The sequence below is a fragment of the Sander vitreus genome, chromosome 8 (assembly GCF_031162955.1).
Source record: "Sander vitreus isolate 19-12246 chromosome 8, sanVit1, whole genome shotgun sequence".
NCBI lineage: Eukaryota > Metazoa > Chordata > Actinopteri > Perciformes > Percidae > Sander > Sander vitreus.
Genome location: NC_135862.1, coordinates 24494061 through 24511782, shown reverse-complemented (window position 1 = coordinate 24511782; position 17722 = coordinate 24494061). Strand labels below are relative to the sequence as shown.

Sequence of the window (17722 nt, the reverse complement as noted above, 5' to 3'; positions counted from 1 at the left end):
TCTTTGATGATCCCCAGGAGCACCATCAAATATATCATAACCAAATGGAAAGAACATGGCACAACAGCAAACCTGCCAAGAGACGGCCACCCACCAAAACTCACGGACTGGGCAAGGAGGGCATTAATCAGAGAGGCAGCACAGAGACCTAAGGTAACCCTGGAGGAGCTGCAGAGTTCCACAGCAGAGACTGGAGTATCTGTACATAGGACGACAATAAGCCGTACACTCCATAGAGTTGGGCTCCATGGCAGAGTGGCCAGAAGAAAGCCATTACTTTCAGCAAAAACAAAATGGCACGTTTTGAGTTTGTGAAAAGGCATGTGGGAGACTCCCAAAATGTATGGAGGAAGGTGCGCTGGTCTGATGAGACTAAAATTGAATTTTTCGGCCATCAAAGAAAACGCTATGTCTGGCGCAAACCCAACACATCACATCACCCAAAGAACACCATCCCCACAGTGAAACTTGCTGCTGGGGATGTTTTTCAGCAGCCGGGACTGGGAAACTGGTCAGAGTTGAGGGAAAGATGGATGGTGCCAAATACTGGGATATTCTTGAGCAAAACCTGTACCACTCTGTGTGTGATTTGAGGCAAGGACAGAGGTTCACTTTCCAGCAGGACAATGACCCCAAACACACTGCTAAAGCAACACTTCAGTGGTTTAAGGGGAAACACGTAAATGTGTTGGAATGGCCTAGTCAAAGCCCAGACCTCAAACCAATAGAAAATCTGAGGTCAGACTTAAAGATTTCTGTTCACAAGCACAAACCATCCAACTTGAAGGAGCTGGAGCAGTTTTGCAAGGAGCAATGGGCAAAAATCCCAGTGGTAAGATGTGGCAAGTTCATAGAGACTTATCCAAAGCCACTTGGAGCTGTGATTGCCGCAAAAGGTGGCTCTACAAAGTATTGACTTTAGGGGGGTGAATAGTTATGAACATTTACTTTTTCTGTTTTTTATTTCTAAAAAATAGTTTTATGTATATATTTTTCTCATTTCACCTATTGTGTTCTGATCCATCACATACAATTCAGATTAAAAAAACATTGAACTGAAGGCTGTAATGTAACAAAATAGGTAAAAAGCCAAGGGGGGGTGAATACTTTTGCAAGGCACTGTAGCATTTGGGGATGGGAGGAAAACGTGCTCTGGTTTAATGACATTTCTTTAAACCAATCACAATCGTCTTCGGCGGTGCTAAGTGCTGCACAGAGCCGCTGAAAAATAGTCTTGCAAGAGAAAACTCCGATTGGACAGATAGTCTAGATAGCTGTCTCAATTTACCATGCAGAGATCTGCGGAGCAGTTAACAATAGTCCTAGCGGTCCTAACAATAACGGAAGGAAACGGAAAATACATGCATCTGGCAGAATTTCCTGCAGCACCGGAGCAATCCCGGAAGTAGCCACTTCCCCTTTTGATATATTATTTTGTTGTGATAATCATTTTGTGTGTTTTGACATTCGACTACAGTTGTATAAGTTCTGACCATATGGACCATATTAGGGATTGTTAATAATAGAGGCCCTGATGCGGCATGTAATGTTTACCTAGACTAGGGTAACACAAAGCGTGTTGGGAAATACCTTTCACTATAACATACAAACCACAAACCAGAATGTCTGGTCAACACCTATGCTATATCCAGATGTCATTCTATATGTCATGAACACATATGGAAATCATTTGTACTAATATTTCTTTCAGTTTGGAGCTTTATGCTTATTAATTGAGCTCAAAGAAGTCATCTCAGCACATACAGTTGTGTTCAAAATAATAGCAGTCCAACATCACTAACCTCATAAATCAATTTTTTTTGGCAGAAGTGATATTTCTAAGCCCCCGCAAAGTCCCATTGCTGAAAAAAAGACATGTACTGAATAGGTTGAAATTGACTTGAAAAGGACACATTGACTGGCCAAAGGAGAAATGGTGCAACATTCTGTGAAATGATGAGAGCAAAATTGTTCTTTTTGGGTCTAGGGGCCGCAGACAGTTTGTCCGACGACCCCCATGCACTGAATTCAAGCCACAGTACACCGTGAAGACAGTAAAGCATGGTGGTGCAAAAATCATGTTATGGGAATGTTTCTCATACTGTGGTGTTGGGCCTATTTATCGCATACCAGAGATCATGGATCAGTTTCAATACATCAAAATACTTGAAGAGGTCATGTTGCCTTATGCTGAAGAGGAAATGCCTTTGAAATGGGTCTTTCAACAAGACAATGACTCAAAACACACCAGTAAGCGAGCAAAGTCTTGGTTCCAGATGAACAAGATTGATGTTATGGAGTGGCCAGCCCAATCCCCAGACCTCAGTCCCATAGAAAACTTGTGGGGTGACATCAAAAATGCTGTTTCTGAGGAAAAACCCAGTAATAGAGAGGAATTGTGGAATGTAGTTCAAGCGTCCTGGGCTGGAATGCCTGTTCACAGGCGCCAGAAGTTGGTTGACTCCATGCAACACAGATGTGAAGCAGTTCTCAGAAATAATGGTTATGCAACTAAATATTAGTGCAGTGATTCAAAGTAAAGCAAACCCTGGAGACATTTTTCAGTTTATACAGTAAATGTTTGAGTTAGTTTTTTTGAACAGCCTAACATTCCTTTTTCTTCACTCTCTGTAAAGGTATAACACAAACTTGATCAATTTTGGTCATGTTTTGATTTGGAATTGAATGTGCAGTGTTCCCAATGCATTGATATTATGGAATTAAAAGCTATTCTAAGGATTTTGAGCATTATTCACTTTTTTAAACGAGGTCAGGAAATCTGTCTGCAGAGTGACAGTTGCACAACAGACTCCTGTACGATTTAGTTTGCTTGATTATCTTCAGTGCATGCATGAAAATAACCATCCAGAGCGGAGTACGTGCCTGTTTTCTTCAACGCAAGCATAATCTGATCTGATGATCTGCTCTCTCTCTCTCTCTCTCTCTCTCTCTCTCTCTCTCGCTCTCTCTCTGAATTTGTCTTTACAACTCAGCTCCTCACAGCTGACTCATAGGACACTTTATGCAATAATGAGACATTAAAGGAAATATCATGAACACTATTAACCATGCACTTTTCAACTCTAGCACCAACTACCTCAGATCTGACGCAGAATAAATAACAGACGACTGTAAAAGTGACACCGTCTGACATAAAGATTCTCAGTTTAACTAATATGTCTTACAGATGTCTGCTGATAATCCACGTGGAGATGTTTGGACCCTTGATCAAGTTTGTCCGTTTCAGTGTGACAGATGAATATAAGTTCTGCTCGGAAAGTGAATTTATTTCTGGTAAAAACAGTAAAACAGACAGTTTCAAACAGTAAAATTAAACAAGAACGGTGAGGGCTTCTTTCAAATTAACTATCAGTGCATAAAACACTAGATCACATTTCTTGTTTATTTAAAAAAAAATAGTATATAAGATGCAAATATTGTATAAAAAATATGAATGTAGAAAAATATGAATATATAAATATGTAGTTGAAATATATATCTCTAAAAGTAAACATTTTGCATAAAATATTGTGAGACATTCTGAATTGTACCAAGTGGATGACATGAACAATTTTACAATCAGGTTGACAACACGTGACCCATTTACAGTTAAACTTGTTTGACAGGCTGTTGAAAGCAAATGTATACAAACATTCATTTATACCTACAGTACAAAAATACAAAGACATTATTTTTGGAAGAAAATGACTCAATGAAAATGTCTCAGATAGATGACAATATTGGACTTAAAAAAACAACAACAAAAAAACTGTCTAAGGCCAACAAAACATCTGGCCGTCGAGCTAGCCGTCCATGGATGGCTGTGTCCTCTCCATGTATTTCTTCTGAAACTCGTAAAAGACGCTGCCGGTCTTGGTCAAGGGACTATACTTCTTCTCAGGATTTGGAAACCATGTACCTAAGGTGCAGTTAATTTCTAATTATTAGAAGAAGAAATATTTACATTTATAAATGGACATATACCATGTTTCAGTTGGATTTGTTACCTCTTGCACTCGTGACAGTTATGTTTTGGCTCTTGTCCTTTCCTTCAACAAGGTCAGCCTTGTCTGAAAAATAAAACAAAAAAAACATCTTTTTTAAGAAAAAAAAAAGTAAGCATACAGCAGTGGACTTGTGAGATGGCTAGCGTTCGAAAAGACGTCAAACAAACGCTTTTCCAGATTAGATGTCTACACTACCTCAAGGTACCGGAGCTTTCTAAAGGGCTGCTCCTATGGGCTTATGGTGTTGTCATTTATACATACATATGCATATGTTTATTTGGTATATAGTTTGTCTATTCTGGTATCATTTCGTGGACTGGTTTTGAATATTGTGGTTACTGTGTCATCTTTTCTTGATTTTTGTCTGGGTGGGTGGTGACGATGAAGGGGTATGTTCATGTTGTAATTGTATGTTTTGTGTGTTGGGTTAAAATTACAATAAAGTTAATCATAAAAAAATAAAAAATAAAAAGCATACATAATACATTATCACTAAAATAATGTAGAGGATCCCCCCTTTAGCGACATGACCAGTCCAGATTAATAAGCTTTTTTTTCTGCTCACTGCTGTCATCACTGTGGCTTTACTTTGTAGAAGAAAACGTGATATCAAATGGGTTTTAGTTTTACTTTATTTATTCTGAATTCAATGCCTGCTTTTGTGTGTGACAGGAACCTCTTTTTTGCCTTCACATTATTAGACCGATAATTGTTATAAGGAAAGTGGATTCTGGCAGGAGATCCCACCTTGTTCCAGAATCTTAGCCGCTCCCCCTTTTGATCTTTTCTCATTACAATAGCAATTTTTGGAACACTGAGGTGTAAATTGTCTTATCCATGAAACCCCTAAACTCAGGCTACATCCACACTACTACGTTTTCATTTTAAAACGAAACCGTTTTCCATCCTAATAAGCGTTTTAGCACCCTTTCAGAACTAATCTCCAGCCATACTTTAAAACGCATATCACAGACTATTCAGGCACACTGGGCATGTGCGTGTTAACTTGGTGTAAGGCTGAGAACTTTGATAATAATAACGCTGATAATGTTGCAAATAGCTCAAATAATAGCTTGCCTCCTGCGCATGTAGGCAGTAGTAGCGTCATTAAATGCTAAATTTAATTTTAAACAAGTTCAGCAACGCCTGTAATCAGTTATCCATGTTCAATTAACCACCGGCAGTCAAGGCTGATTGGTGGTTTGTTCTGGAAAAGAGTCACATGATTGGCCTGTGACCAATCAGGGAAGGACACAAAATACTAAAATTGGGGCGCCCGGATAACAGTTGGTAGAGCGCCCATATATAGAGGTTTACTCCTCAACGCAGCTGTCCTGGAATCGAGTCCGACCTGCGGCCATTTGCTGCATGTCATTCCCCCTCCCCCTCCCCCTCCCTCTCCCCTCTCATGTCTTCAGCTGTCCTATCAAAATAAAGGCCGAAATTGCCCCAAAAAAAAACAAAAAAAAAAAACACATTCTTTAAAATACTAAAACTGCTGTAGTACCTCTTTAATCTCAATATTATGATTTACCTGTAACAGGATCATTGGTTTCCTTTGTCCCGTTGGAACCATCTTTGAAGTTGAAGGTATTGGGTAAGACACTGAACTCCAGGACGTTGTTCTGGAGAGGCGGGACAGGACGGCCTCCATTTTCAGCCACACTTCTCTCTTGTTTAGCGGGCTGGCCGAGTTTGACGGTGTATTTCTTTGTCCTCTCCTCTCCACGTTTGAGTCCATTAGAGAGGGTCCTCCTCCTCTTCAGACTCAGGCAGAGCTTTGTATTTCCATTCCTGGTCCTCATTTCAGAGGAAACATGCAGCTGTTGAGTGTTAGCGGGGCCAGCTGTTTTAGCTTTCTTGAGACCTCCCCCAAACAAAGAGGCAAAAGTACACGTTGCTTTCAGTTTGCTTCTGTGCCTAATTTTAGTTGATGGCAAAGTTCTACTCCATTTGTCGTAAAGATTTCGTTTGACTGTATGTCTCCCTGTTGGGGCAGTTTCACTGGACATTATCTTCAAGGGACTGAGTTTCACAGTGATAACCTTTGGAGGCTTTGGTACTGCACCAGACACAACGTCTGGATATGAAATATGGCTCTTTCTGCCGCTAATTAAAACACACTTGTTGTGTGGTGTTGAGCCGTACGGTACCAGTTCTACAGTTCTAACGCTTGAGGCTGAAAATTCACCATCAGTTGCATCAACCAAAACCATTCCACATTTTGAAGAGCCCTCAAGGACAGGCTGTGAATCCACATCAACAAGGGATTTGCATTTCTTAAAGATTGGAAAAAATCGATCTTGACTGCTTGATCTCTTTCTTTTTATTTCAACAGTTTCATGTTTACCGCTCCGAGCTTTCTGGAGGGCATCCGTCGTACTAATTTCAGTTTGTTCTTCTTCGTTTTCCAATGATGACTCTGTCACAGTTGTGGATGTCAGCCGAGCTTGTCCATAATTCTCCGACAGGTCTGACATCTTGCTGGCAACTTCACTTTCACTGCAGTCACTACTGACCAAAGTACATGACTGCATACTCCATGTAGATTTTAACTGATCTTGTACACAATCCACCTCAGGGTCCGGCTGAATTTCAGTGTCACTTTTGAAAAGTGAGTTGGTTTCTTTCTCGTCTGAACAGCTCGACTGGCTACTTTCTGTCAATTCTACCGGAGCTCGTTCAGAATCACTTTCAAAGTCTGGCTTCCGGTTGGGAATGTCATTTTTACTGCTCGACAGATCATCTTCATTTTCACTTACGAGTGTGATGCTCGACTGGCTGCTATTTATGCTTATCTGGGAAATGTTCTGTGGTTCTTTGTCAGAATATGAGTGAGGTTTTTCATCATCTTCAGTAAAGTCAATGGTGTAATCAAGTTCATTGCATAGCTCAGGCCAATGAAGTGTTATAACCTGACTGTTGACATTCTCTCCATCTTCCGCTTGATTCCCTTCTTCTGTGCCAAAGTTGAATTGGCTGTCAGAGCTGATCACACACAGTTTATCTTTCCTTTGTACGTCCATCACTTCCTTATCAAAGATCTTGTGAGTAATCAAATTACTTTGCTTATACTCACACTGGCATTTACTCAAAGAAGCTGTGTTTGACCCCCAAATCATTTGCTTCCACCTTGGAATGCAGCAAACCTGTTCTATTGAACAGGCTGACTCGTTCTCCAGTTTTGTGGCATATATAACCTCAGGTAGCTCATCATCCACAGAGCTTTCAGTGACTCTCTCTAGCTGATTGTCCATGTCCATACTCTGTGGCAGCTTTTGTTTGTCAGTTTGTATTTGTTCAAAAATAACTCTGGCCTTTTCTGGAGACAAAACTTGGATTTCAAATGAGTAACATGGGTCACTGGATTCTGCGCTCTCCATTGTATTAGGAGAGGCAGCTTGTGTTAGAGTCGCTTCAACAGTGGAGTCTTGTTTTTCTTCCCTTGAGGCAACCGGATTAAGCTCATTTGATGGCATCTTGTTTGACACCTCTTTTAAAACTTGTGCAGAAATTCCGTCATCGGTCTCGACCTGATCTGGCTGGCTGGCACTCTCAAGCGTGTGAAGATGATGCTTCAAAGACTGCGGTAAGCCAAACTCTTTGTCAATGTCATCTAGCTGCTCATTGACATTTAACCACAATGATTTGTAGGGCAGTTCTGAATAAACTTCATTGTGTTTGAGGACATGGTAGCTGTTGAGTTTCTTTCTGCGCTTTACATATGACAGTATGACAGAGCCTGGTGTTAAATGTTCCTGGTGGAATACTAGAACATCCCTCATTAAATTCCGGTACCAGCCTGTCCTGAGCTTACATGCCAACTTTGTACAACTGCCATTCCAATACATGTCTAGTAATTCTTTTACAGAAACAGACTTTGCATTGTCACTTGACTCAATCTTAGATTTTTCAGCCACTTCTATCAACTTAGTTAATGCGACATGTGTCAGTGGGGTTGCTGGGAGTGAGGAAAGCTCAACAACCTTTTTTGCATCTTTTGGCATCTTACTTTCACCCTTATCCCTGCTTTGGCTCACTGGCACTTCAGAGGTTACTAATTGTTGAGCAGGTGGTGCAACATGCTGGTCTACTTGCAGTTCAGATCCTGTGTCATCTGGACATAATTGTTTTTGCGAGTCTTGAGGCTCAGCTGCAGATTCGTTGGACCTATTTTGATCTGGGTTTTCTAGGTAAAGATTAGATGCAGAATGCACGGCCGGGTTGTTTTTCGGTGAAATTAATAATTTCCCAGGATTACTTAAAGACTCATCTGTTGTGGTGCCCTCAGACAATTGACTGATTTTGTTCGAACAGGTTTGCTGGCTGGCAACCTGGTAGATTTCATGCGACAATGGTTGCACAACAGCAACAGCTCTTGTGCGACCAGGAGATGAGTGAATGGAGCCGTCATTTGCCTTAACTGATGAGAGCTTTTCAAGCCTTTCACAGTTGTTTGTTACAGATGATTGGGTCTGATTCCTATGTGGTGAAGTGACATTAAGCAACTGAACCAGTTGAGATGCATAACTTGCAGTGACAGTTGTTGTCAAAGGTTGCATATTTTGATTAGACTTCGTCCTACTGACCTCACTGACAAACTGCTTCCGTCCGTAAGGTGAACTAGTATACACTGGAGGATGACCATCTGAGCCAGCAGGGAAAGAGTTGCGTAGATCATCTGCAATTCTTGCGATAATCTGCTGGCTGTGCATTCTCTCTTGTGTACCAACAGCAGGATGTAAGGGAAACTTAGGGCTGGTTTCATTCTGCCTGCTATATGAATTTGAGGGAAATGAGGAGGTGGCCTGTACCCCACTGTTATGTGTGGAGTATTGCGGAGTTTTCTGACTCATGCTGAAAACATTCAAATGTTGTAAACTTGACGATGACTTAGTTGTAATGCTGTTCCCTCCCAAAGACTGACAGGCAGACCCATAACTTGGTGGAGGGATGGAAGGAGAGAAGCCATGTTGAGTGCCGTTTGGTCTTTGATTGTGGTTATGAGCAGTCTGTCTGCTATGTGCAGCAACAGGCACTAATGTGCCCATGCCAACCACCTGTTGTGGATGCGAGGTAGCTGTTGTACTCGTTCCTGAAACAGACTTAGTTGACTCTCCATTTACACTGTAAAACGAGCTGTTCTGATCCCCACGATGTTGGAGATCAGGCACAACGTTACCGTTCTGTGTCCTTATCGAATGGTTCCCATGAACTCTAACTGATTGGTTCCATTGTGCTGACATGTTTTGCTGAGGGTATGTAGCGTTTGCCATCATCATGTTGGGTGGACTTTGGGTCGATGAATTCTGAGCAGAGTTCTGATGATGAACATCTTGCTGATATCCATAAGTGACCAGTGAACTAGGGTTTCCAATTTGTGTATTAGTAGATGAGTGTTGCAAGTGTCCGGTTAATATTTTCAGGAAATGGTTATTCTCAAAAGCCGGATGCTGATAAGAAACTTCCTGATGAGGAAGTGATGAGGTCTGCCTATTTGATGGCTGTCTGTTAGAGTAAGCTCCATTGCGATAGGTGAAATTAGCACTTTGTGGTGGTGATCGGACTGTGGCGGTATATGCAGTCCCAGTTTGCTGATTGCTCTGTGTGTTAAACTGGGTAAACTGATCAGCAGCCTGCGAGGATTGTGAAGGCGGTCCAACCTGTCGGTACTGTCCATTCATCCACGCACAAGACTGCATTTTTGTCCTCTGTTGAAGTAGTAGGTTGAAGCGGTTACTTTCCTGAAAGAGAAGAAGATAATACAAATTTACATCTAGGCAAGTTTTTCATAACTACAACACAATTATTCCTTGTACTCAACTGTTGTAGACTTCTAGTCTGTTCTGCTGTTCCTTTAAAATAGATGACCATGTAAAAGAATCTTTTGTTGAAGAAAACTCTTTGACTGATTACTGCATCCCCAAAGTATTCCTCTAATCAAGGGACACAAAGATCAAAAATACAGTTTTTTACTTTTCACCGTAATCTAAGAAAATAAGGAGCATTTTCAAATCTGTGCGCAAATTTTATGAACTGTTCACTCGGCTTTGCTGCGCCCACATATCTATAAACTGTGCACAAACTGAGGGGTATGAGTGCGGTAGTTGTAATTGGTTTGGTTAGAAAATGCCTAATTTTATGGTGTAGATGAGCTAATATTGTCTAACACCAGCTGGCACTTGTTGCCCTAGCAACGGTAAACATTCAAGTAGTGGGCTGAATGAACGGAAACAGAGTGTGGTCAAGCTATATTGTAAATATGGATCGACACCCATAACATCATTCAATACCATCCAATTATTAATTTTAAGCACATTAGGCCTAGTTTTCTGTTTACCAGAATATTTGTCCATCTTATTTCTCCCTCTTTCATGTAGAAATTACACTGAAGAGATAGATATATATAGATATATATATAGATATATATATATATATTTCTCTATATATATCTATATATATATACACACACACATATATATATATATATATATATATATATATATATATATATATACATACATACATACATACACTATATATATATATATATATATATATATATATATATATATATATATATATATATATATATACACACACATGTCATCTTAGCTGGCAATGTTGTTAAATTCTCTCCAATTCCGGGTCACATTCCTGCTGAAACATGTCCGATTGTGTAGTGTTTGGTTCAGAAGCCTTTATCTGCGATTTTTGACGTTAGAAAGTGCTGCTTCGTTCCACTACAATCTAACGTTAGTATACTCATAGCTAACTATTATAGCTGCATGCTAACGCGACATAGCGGCGCGTATATAGCTAGCTATTTTTATTTTTTTATTTAATTTGCTACATGGTGTTGTACTGGATGGCCGGACGACCCTCCGTATAACATTAACAGATACTTTAGGCAACTCCAGCAAACAAAACCGAATCGGGTACTGACAGACGAACGCTGTGCATATATTTACAATCACATAGCGACAGTAATCATATTTTGGAAGGAAGCATGTTTCTCTTACTTCTCAAACATACAAGAACTTTTCTCCTGCTCATCCGCCGTTGCGTTGTAGCTTTTGTATTTGTGTTGTAGCTTTTGTATTTGTGTTGTAGCTTTTGTATTTGTGTTGAACCGTCTCGGCCACCGTAAAAAAAAAAAAAGTGCTAAATTGAGATAACAGTAAAAGTTACCAATAACGTTAAAGGGATGGTTGTTATGAAAGAAAAAACAGATACAAGGGAAATTCTGCCGAACTCAGACGGTTGCCCAGTTCTAATGGAATGTCCACATTTCGCATTTGGGGTGCAGGAGAGGCTCGCATAGGGTGGGGTGGATTCAAGTGGACCGAAGATTCTGCCCGACTCTCTTCATTGTGTTGACAAAGGAAACACTCGCACACTGACTGACAAGCATGTGTTTACATTACGTTTATGATAAATTATCAGTTGGATTTATTTTTTGCCGAACTGCGTGGGTTAACGTACTGTGGAACTGGCAAAATGATATGTTATTCAGTATAACTAGCTACAGCACAAACTGAGTCACTGTGCAGTTCATGGGGTTAATTTCCCTAACAGTACACACATGTGGCGGCTACACGCCGCCCCACAACAAATTTACACCACTTTTGGGCTGCTAACGTTATATAACAGTAACATTAACTTACTTATCAAGGCCTTCGAATTCCAACTTCAACTGTATCGGTGGTAACATACGGACGTCCGTGCAGTAAATGCTCCTCTTTCTGTGTTGACGTTCATTCCTCCATAATCTGTTGTCAATCATAAGCATGGGTTATGATCACGATTCACACGAGTCATGTTGCTACTTGGGGCTTAAAGGCGACTAACATCTTTTTTTACTGTTCAACTCATTCTTCAGGAACAAATATGTGACGTCACTTGCAGGAGGCGGGCCCATAGATGCGGACCCTCACGCCTCCTCCGTCGTCCATTAATTCCTACTAGTACCATGGATGTATTAAGAGACTAATACAGTGCCCTTTCAAAATGTGCCTGTTTGGAACGGCCGATTGCTTGGCCTGTGGTAGTGCTGCTTGTAGAATTTTCCAGAACCAACAATTAGTTACAGAAGGACCCCAAACTACTTAATATGCAACTCCATCGTATAGCCTCCTACTGACAGTGTACTTCTACAGTGCATCAGAGGAAGACATCGGTAATGTTATTAGTGACATAGTTAGCAGTAGCTACACTTAATTAACCGGACCCAGGGTGAGTCTGATGAAAACTGCTGTGAATGTACAGCTCACCGCAACTTAATACGATATAGTGTATGGTTTTTGTTTGATATTTAGTGTTGGCAAATGGCTTTTTATTGAGTTTCCTCTTAGCGAAATAATAGACACGGAAATGCCAGCGTTACGTAGCTCCTTTTTTTCCCCAACCTTATTCAACACAACAGTTGTGATTTTTCCTGTCAGCTATCCAATCGTGCTCCAGGAAAGTGAAGAAAAGTTTGCTTGGTATATCCAAATTATACTGGTGTGTTAAATTGTTGCATGAAAACTGTTATAACTGTTATTTTATTGCATGGCTTGGTTGAATTCTAATGCATTCTGCAGTCTGTTATAACTTGATAACAAACCTGCTAAGTACAACACACCGTTGCCTTGCAAAGCAGAGCGATATATCAGTTTGTTTGAGTTTTATCGCGATATATATATATATATATATTTTTTTTAATAGTTTTTAACTGCTCTTTAATGTTTTATGTAAAGCACTTTGAATTGCCCTGTTGCTGAAATGTGCTATACAAATAAAGCTGCCTTGCCTTGCCTAACATCCAGCAATCATGTTACGATAGAAACAGCAAAAAGTGAACCGCAGTCCAAGCCGGTAAACCTCCCCCACCCCACTGCTGTCTAGAGCTTGTCAACAGCCTGCTGCATGCTGCGCCAGAAGTTTATTGTTCGCCCGTTTAGTTTTATTCACATATTTTAATATCCAATATCCAATGCTGTCCAAATTGCTCCTAATGCTCCAAAATCTAAACCCCAAGTTCATTGCGTACCCAGGAAACCAAGTGTGAAGTAGATTGGATGAACGGCTCATATTTCAAAGACAGACGCACACACACACACACACACACACACACACACACACACACACACACACACACACAGAGGCATCCTGCTCATGACCTCATAAGGAGCAAGATTCCAGATCGGCCCATCTGAGCTTTAATTTTGTCAAAGGCAGAGCAGGATGCCCAGGCCTCGGTTTACACCTATCGCCATTTCTAGCCACTGGGGGAACATAGGCTAGTGGATTTTTTGTAGGGCAAGTGGAAGAGAAATTTACTTGCCCCACTGGACAAGTTAAAACTCAAACTGAAATGCCATGTTACTTCACGTTATGTGCCACTTATTACGTCTATGTTACCGATTTGAAACAAATACATTTTTTTCCCCACAATCCAGGGCAGCGGACCCAGCGGCAGCGGGTTAGCGGGCCGCTAACGTAGACCCAGCCCGCTGTTCAGCTCATTCTCTGTAAGCGATGCAGCATGAAAGCATGGCGAGCCAGCCAGTGTTAGTTGGCTTAAATTAGCTTGCTAACTCCACCTTAACGTTACCCCCTCGCCACATCATTCACAGAAAACGAGCAATACATTTGTCACTCGTGGCGATAGCTGTGTGCGTTGTGCGGATGAAGCATGAAGTTAATTTGACTCATTTAGCGGCTGGCTCTCTGCCTCGTAGCGTTACTACTCCACTGCTCGTTTGTCCGTCAGTTATTGTAAAACCTCAGCTCTGCAACTTAAATATCAGGTATTAATCAAGTAGCTACACCTTTTAAAGGATCCCTTGGTAAAAAAAAAAAAAGTTAAAAAAGTTAACACCAACATTTAGTGGCAAAATCCATTGTTATGTCTACAAAATTATTTTAGATATAGTGTAAGTTGAAGTCACCACTACCTCTGGTCAAAATATTGACTTAGTATCTCAATATATTGACTCAGTGTGACAATGAAGGGGATTAAAGGACCCAATCGCAGAGAGCAGGCAGGAGAGAGAATATAGGATCTACCTTTCGTCAAACTTGACAGCTCTGACCTTTGACCTCATTTGCATATTCCCACGCCCGCCCCCTTATAATTCTGTATAATTCTTTCAATGTTCTTATTCACAATGATAAAAAACAGCAACACTGACTCATTCATCTAAAGGGAGGATTCCACATAATTTGCTCAAAGTGTGTGTGTGTGTGTGTGTGTGTGTGTGTGTGTGTGTGTGTGTGTGTGTGTGTGTGTGTGGGTGAGAGGGAGAGGAGGGTGTGTGTGTGTGTGTGTGTGTGTGTGTGTGTGTGTGTGTGTGTGTGTGTGTGTGTGTGTGTTGGGGGGTTCCTATCCATCAAATTGTATTCTTATAAACTTAAATGACGTGACTCTTAGACAGACATAGACCTAATTAGCATATGGGGGCTCCTTTTAACCACGTGTCCCCCCTCCTTTTTTTTCCCCCTCATACTCACAAGGCATTATGTCATCTGTGTGTAGTCAAAATAAGATTCTTTCAATTATCCAATGTTCTTATGCATCTCACACTAATGGCAAAACAATGTGTACTGTTTTAATTCCACTAAAGTGACACTTTTATGGTATGGAGTATATTGAGTCTAAATTTTTACTTGTCACGGTGATATGAGAAACTCTCTGGTATGCTAGGTATGTATAGATCATGGTCTACACCTCTTTTAAGAAACCATCTCACACTAAAGGTCAAAAACCACTTGGGTGACATTACAGACATATTGCCCAGGCGATCTGATTGCATAGAAAGTTCAATCATATGGTTGACCCTAAACGTGAGAAACTCTCTCTGGTATGCATCAAATTATACGTTTCCTTATAAACTTAAACGACGTGACTCTTAGACTGACATATAGTTTTTTTTCCATATGAATCCAATACAATTATTTGGAGGGAAAAATAAACCAAACGATGGGTATAAATGTGTCACCAACGGGGGAGTAGTTTCAGAAAGAGACAGACACGCAGCTCAACTCAACTCGAACAAGACCAACTCAACCATGGACAACGGTAAATATATTTTTACACGTTTTTATGTATCCTATTAATTGTCTAAATACAGGACTGTGCTTTTTTTTTTAATCAGAATTATTCATATTTTACTAACAGCGGTGGATTTGAGAGTAATCGATCTTCCAAGGCAATCTGGTACGTCTTTTTTTTCTTCTTCTTTTTAATTTAAAAAAAACATACACAGCAAAACTCAAACATATTGAAGGTTAACCAAAATATATACTTACAGATTTTGCTGACGGGTGCTACAGGGAATCTTTAGAAAAAAGTCAGGATGCCAAAAGCGAGCCGAAACCGAGCGGCAAGCGTCGTGTGAAGACAAAACATCTCTCCACTCCACTACGTCCTGTGTTAAAGAACCCTAACCCATCGAAAGCAACACAAACCCGGGTAAAAATCGAGGGATCTCCGGCACAAGGATCTGACGCGTTCATATCAGGTACTTTAAGGTTTTGAATGTAATACACACTCAAAGCTTCCGTCAGAGGAGCTATCACTTACCGCGTCTGTGTTCAAAATGAAAACAGACATACGAGCGTCTGGTCGCAGAGCCTTTCTTCACCAGAGGAGATACAAAACGAAACAATTTTGAAAATATAGAGCCTATGCCACGTCCGTACATGACAGGGGCTCCATAAAATCCTGGCAAATTTCCTCCCACCTGACTCTCATAATAATGTACAAATCTGTGAGGATCCTCTCACAAGTCTACGCGTGGCATTTTGACCGTAATGTATCTACGATTATTTGTGTCTGATATCTGTCACACCCTTTGGCGGTGAGTCACTGTCACAGGATTAGATGATACTGAATGATGTGGTAAATCAGATGATTTATATATACCCCTGTTTTCAAACTTTTGGTCTAAAATGGAGTTTCACGATAGTCTTACCAAAAGTGAACTTTAAAGGAATATTTTGATCCGATTTAATCTCAATCTTAATGTTTTCAATGTGTTGCTTGGTTACTGGTAGATAATGACAGGGGTTAAATTGCTGTGTGATTATGTCACCGTATGATCCTTTAATTTCCAAGGTTCTCAAGAGCGGGGCATAAGCATCACCGACCATCTGATAACTGACCAGGTCTGTGTATAAAAACAGGTGATAAAGACCTCCTCGCATGTCCGAGGGGTAGGGAGCCATCTTTTCCGTAAACTCGATCCATGTTCCTGGCTCAAATCCAAGCATGTAGGCTGCCGGAGGATAAAATCGTAGATGGCACTTACCTCCCGCAGAATATTCATATCTCTTTTGAATGTAACTATACTGCAATGTAATATCTGAGCCAATTTTCCTAAGAAAGCCATTCAACTCTATCTTGAGCTGATCCTGGTTATTGTAATACCCTCCTCGGAATCTCTGCTGGTGGACCTCGCTTTCAGACTCACCCTCCAAGGGTTTCTTTCGCCATTCAAAGTAGGCATTCTCATTGGGTATATTAAACCAGGTGTGAGGATATGAGATTTCACTTAAAGCTACCTGCCACTCCCCTTCTAAATCGATATGTTGGGCTAAATCTACGCGGTAACTGGAACTCTTGTTATCTTTGAAGACATTTAGGCTGGCGTTAGAGGGCAGGGTAATGTAAAACCCATCGTCCTTTGCACCGTACATGATGGAATGATACTCTAGGCATAAGCACAGCGATTCTTATACATTTATTATTTCATCGGTCTTGATCCAACTGTTGAATTTCTCAGGCCAGTTTTTCCAACGTACAAAGACTTGTTTTTCACCTCTCACGGTACGTCGTTTCAGAATCTCCTCGACATGGTAGACTCTGTCTTTATCCTTTTTTACTTTTTGCAACTCTGCCTCATAAAATGAACCTTGGATGGCTTCACCGTCATAATCTTTCAGTTTGTACACAGGTGGTTCACGTGGTATGCACTCTGAAACTGTAAACACTTCGTCCGTAAAACTCTGTTCATACTTTTTATCAAACACACCTCTCAACTTTGATATCCTGACGAGATCCCCCTCCTTAAAATTTTTCTTTAATTTGGTCCTCTGTGTTGCAATAGATTTACCGTACAGGTTTTCAAACACTTGATCATGGCTATGATTATAGCCTTTCACCAAGTCTTGTAAAACATCAAGATATCGCATGGTGTTGTTAGCTGTGAAATATCTCCACATTCGGCTTTTTAAAGTGCGATTAAATCGTTCAACCACAGAGGCTTTGAGATCGCTAGCTGTGGAAAAATGTATGATGCCGTGTTTTTTCATCAGAGCCTCAAATCGCTTGTTAAAAAATTCTTTTCCTGCGTCGGTTTGTAGTTTTAAGGGCGTCTGACTCTCCTCAAAAATTGACTCAAAGGCCTCAACCACATCGGATCCAGTTTTTCTCTTTAGAGCACGTACGTAATCCTTTTTTGAAAACACATCTATGACCGTTATTAAATAATTATATCCGTCATTATAATCTGCTAAGGCTTGCATGTCGCATAGGTCGGCTTGAAATTGGTTTAAAGGACGCGGTACGAAAACTCTGTTTCTGGTAAAATGTATTCTGACTGGTCTGTGCAGTGTGTATGCATCCTCTCCTGATAAAAAGTCTTTGACCTTTTCACGCTCGACTGTCTCACCCGTTTCAACATGCACTCCCCCTACTGAAGGCGTTCTACACCCCCCAAAACTACCTG

At 40.7% G+C, this 17722-nt stretch overlaps 1 protein-coding gene and 1 long non-coding RNA gene across 4 annotated transcripts; one reads left to right on the top strand and one right to left on the bottom strand.

Moving 5' to 3' along the window:
• Positions 1-3651: 3651 nt before the first annotated feature.
• On the bottom strand, positions 3652-11884 carry amn1 (antagonist of mitotic exit network 1 homolog (S. cerevisiae)). 2 transcript variants are annotated; one of them, XM_078257597.1, is made up of 4 exons: positions 11675-11884; positions 5542-9751; positions 4008-4070; positions 3652-3919 (listed from the first exon to the last, which is right to left on the bottom strand). In XM_078257597.1, the coding sequence occupies exons 2-4, from the start codon at positions 9707-9709 to the stop codon at positions 3804-3806; spliced, it is 4347 nt and encodes a 1448-aa protein (XP_078113723.1). In that variant the 5' UTR covers positions 9710-9751; positions 11675-11884; the 3' UTR covers positions 3652-3803. The 2 variants fall into 2 exon arrangements, with proteins under 2 accessions (XP_078113723.1, XP_078113724.1); XM_078257598.1 differs by lacking the exon at positions 11675-11884 and adding an exon at positions 11030-11114.
• Positions 11885-14320: 2436 nt separating this feature from the next.
• On the top strand, positions 14321-15570 carry LOC144521578 (uncharacterized). 2 transcript variants are annotated; one of them, XR_013502338.1, is made up of 3 exons: positions 14321-15072; positions 15172-15210; positions 15305-15570. It is a non-coding gene; the product is annotated as an uncharacterized LOC144521578 (long non-coding RNA). The 2 variants fall into 2 exon arrangements; XR_013502339.1 differs by having other exon boundaries at positions 15149-15210.
• The last annotated feature ends 2152 nt before the right edge of the window (positions 15571-17722 follow it).

Coding starts and splice junctions, on each gene's coding strand:
- amn1 (XM_078257597.1), bottom strand. CDS start 9,709: ATGCAGTCTTGTGCGTGGATGAATGGACAGTACCGACAGGTTGGACCG. Junction 4,071..5,541: donor AACCAATGATCCTGTTACAG/GTAAATCATAAT, acceptor TTTATTTTTCAG/ACAAGGCTGACCTTGTTGAA. Junction 3,920..4,007: donor AACTGTCACGAGTGCAAGAG/GTAACAAATCCA, acceptor ACTGCACCTTAG/GTACATGGTTTCCAAATCCT.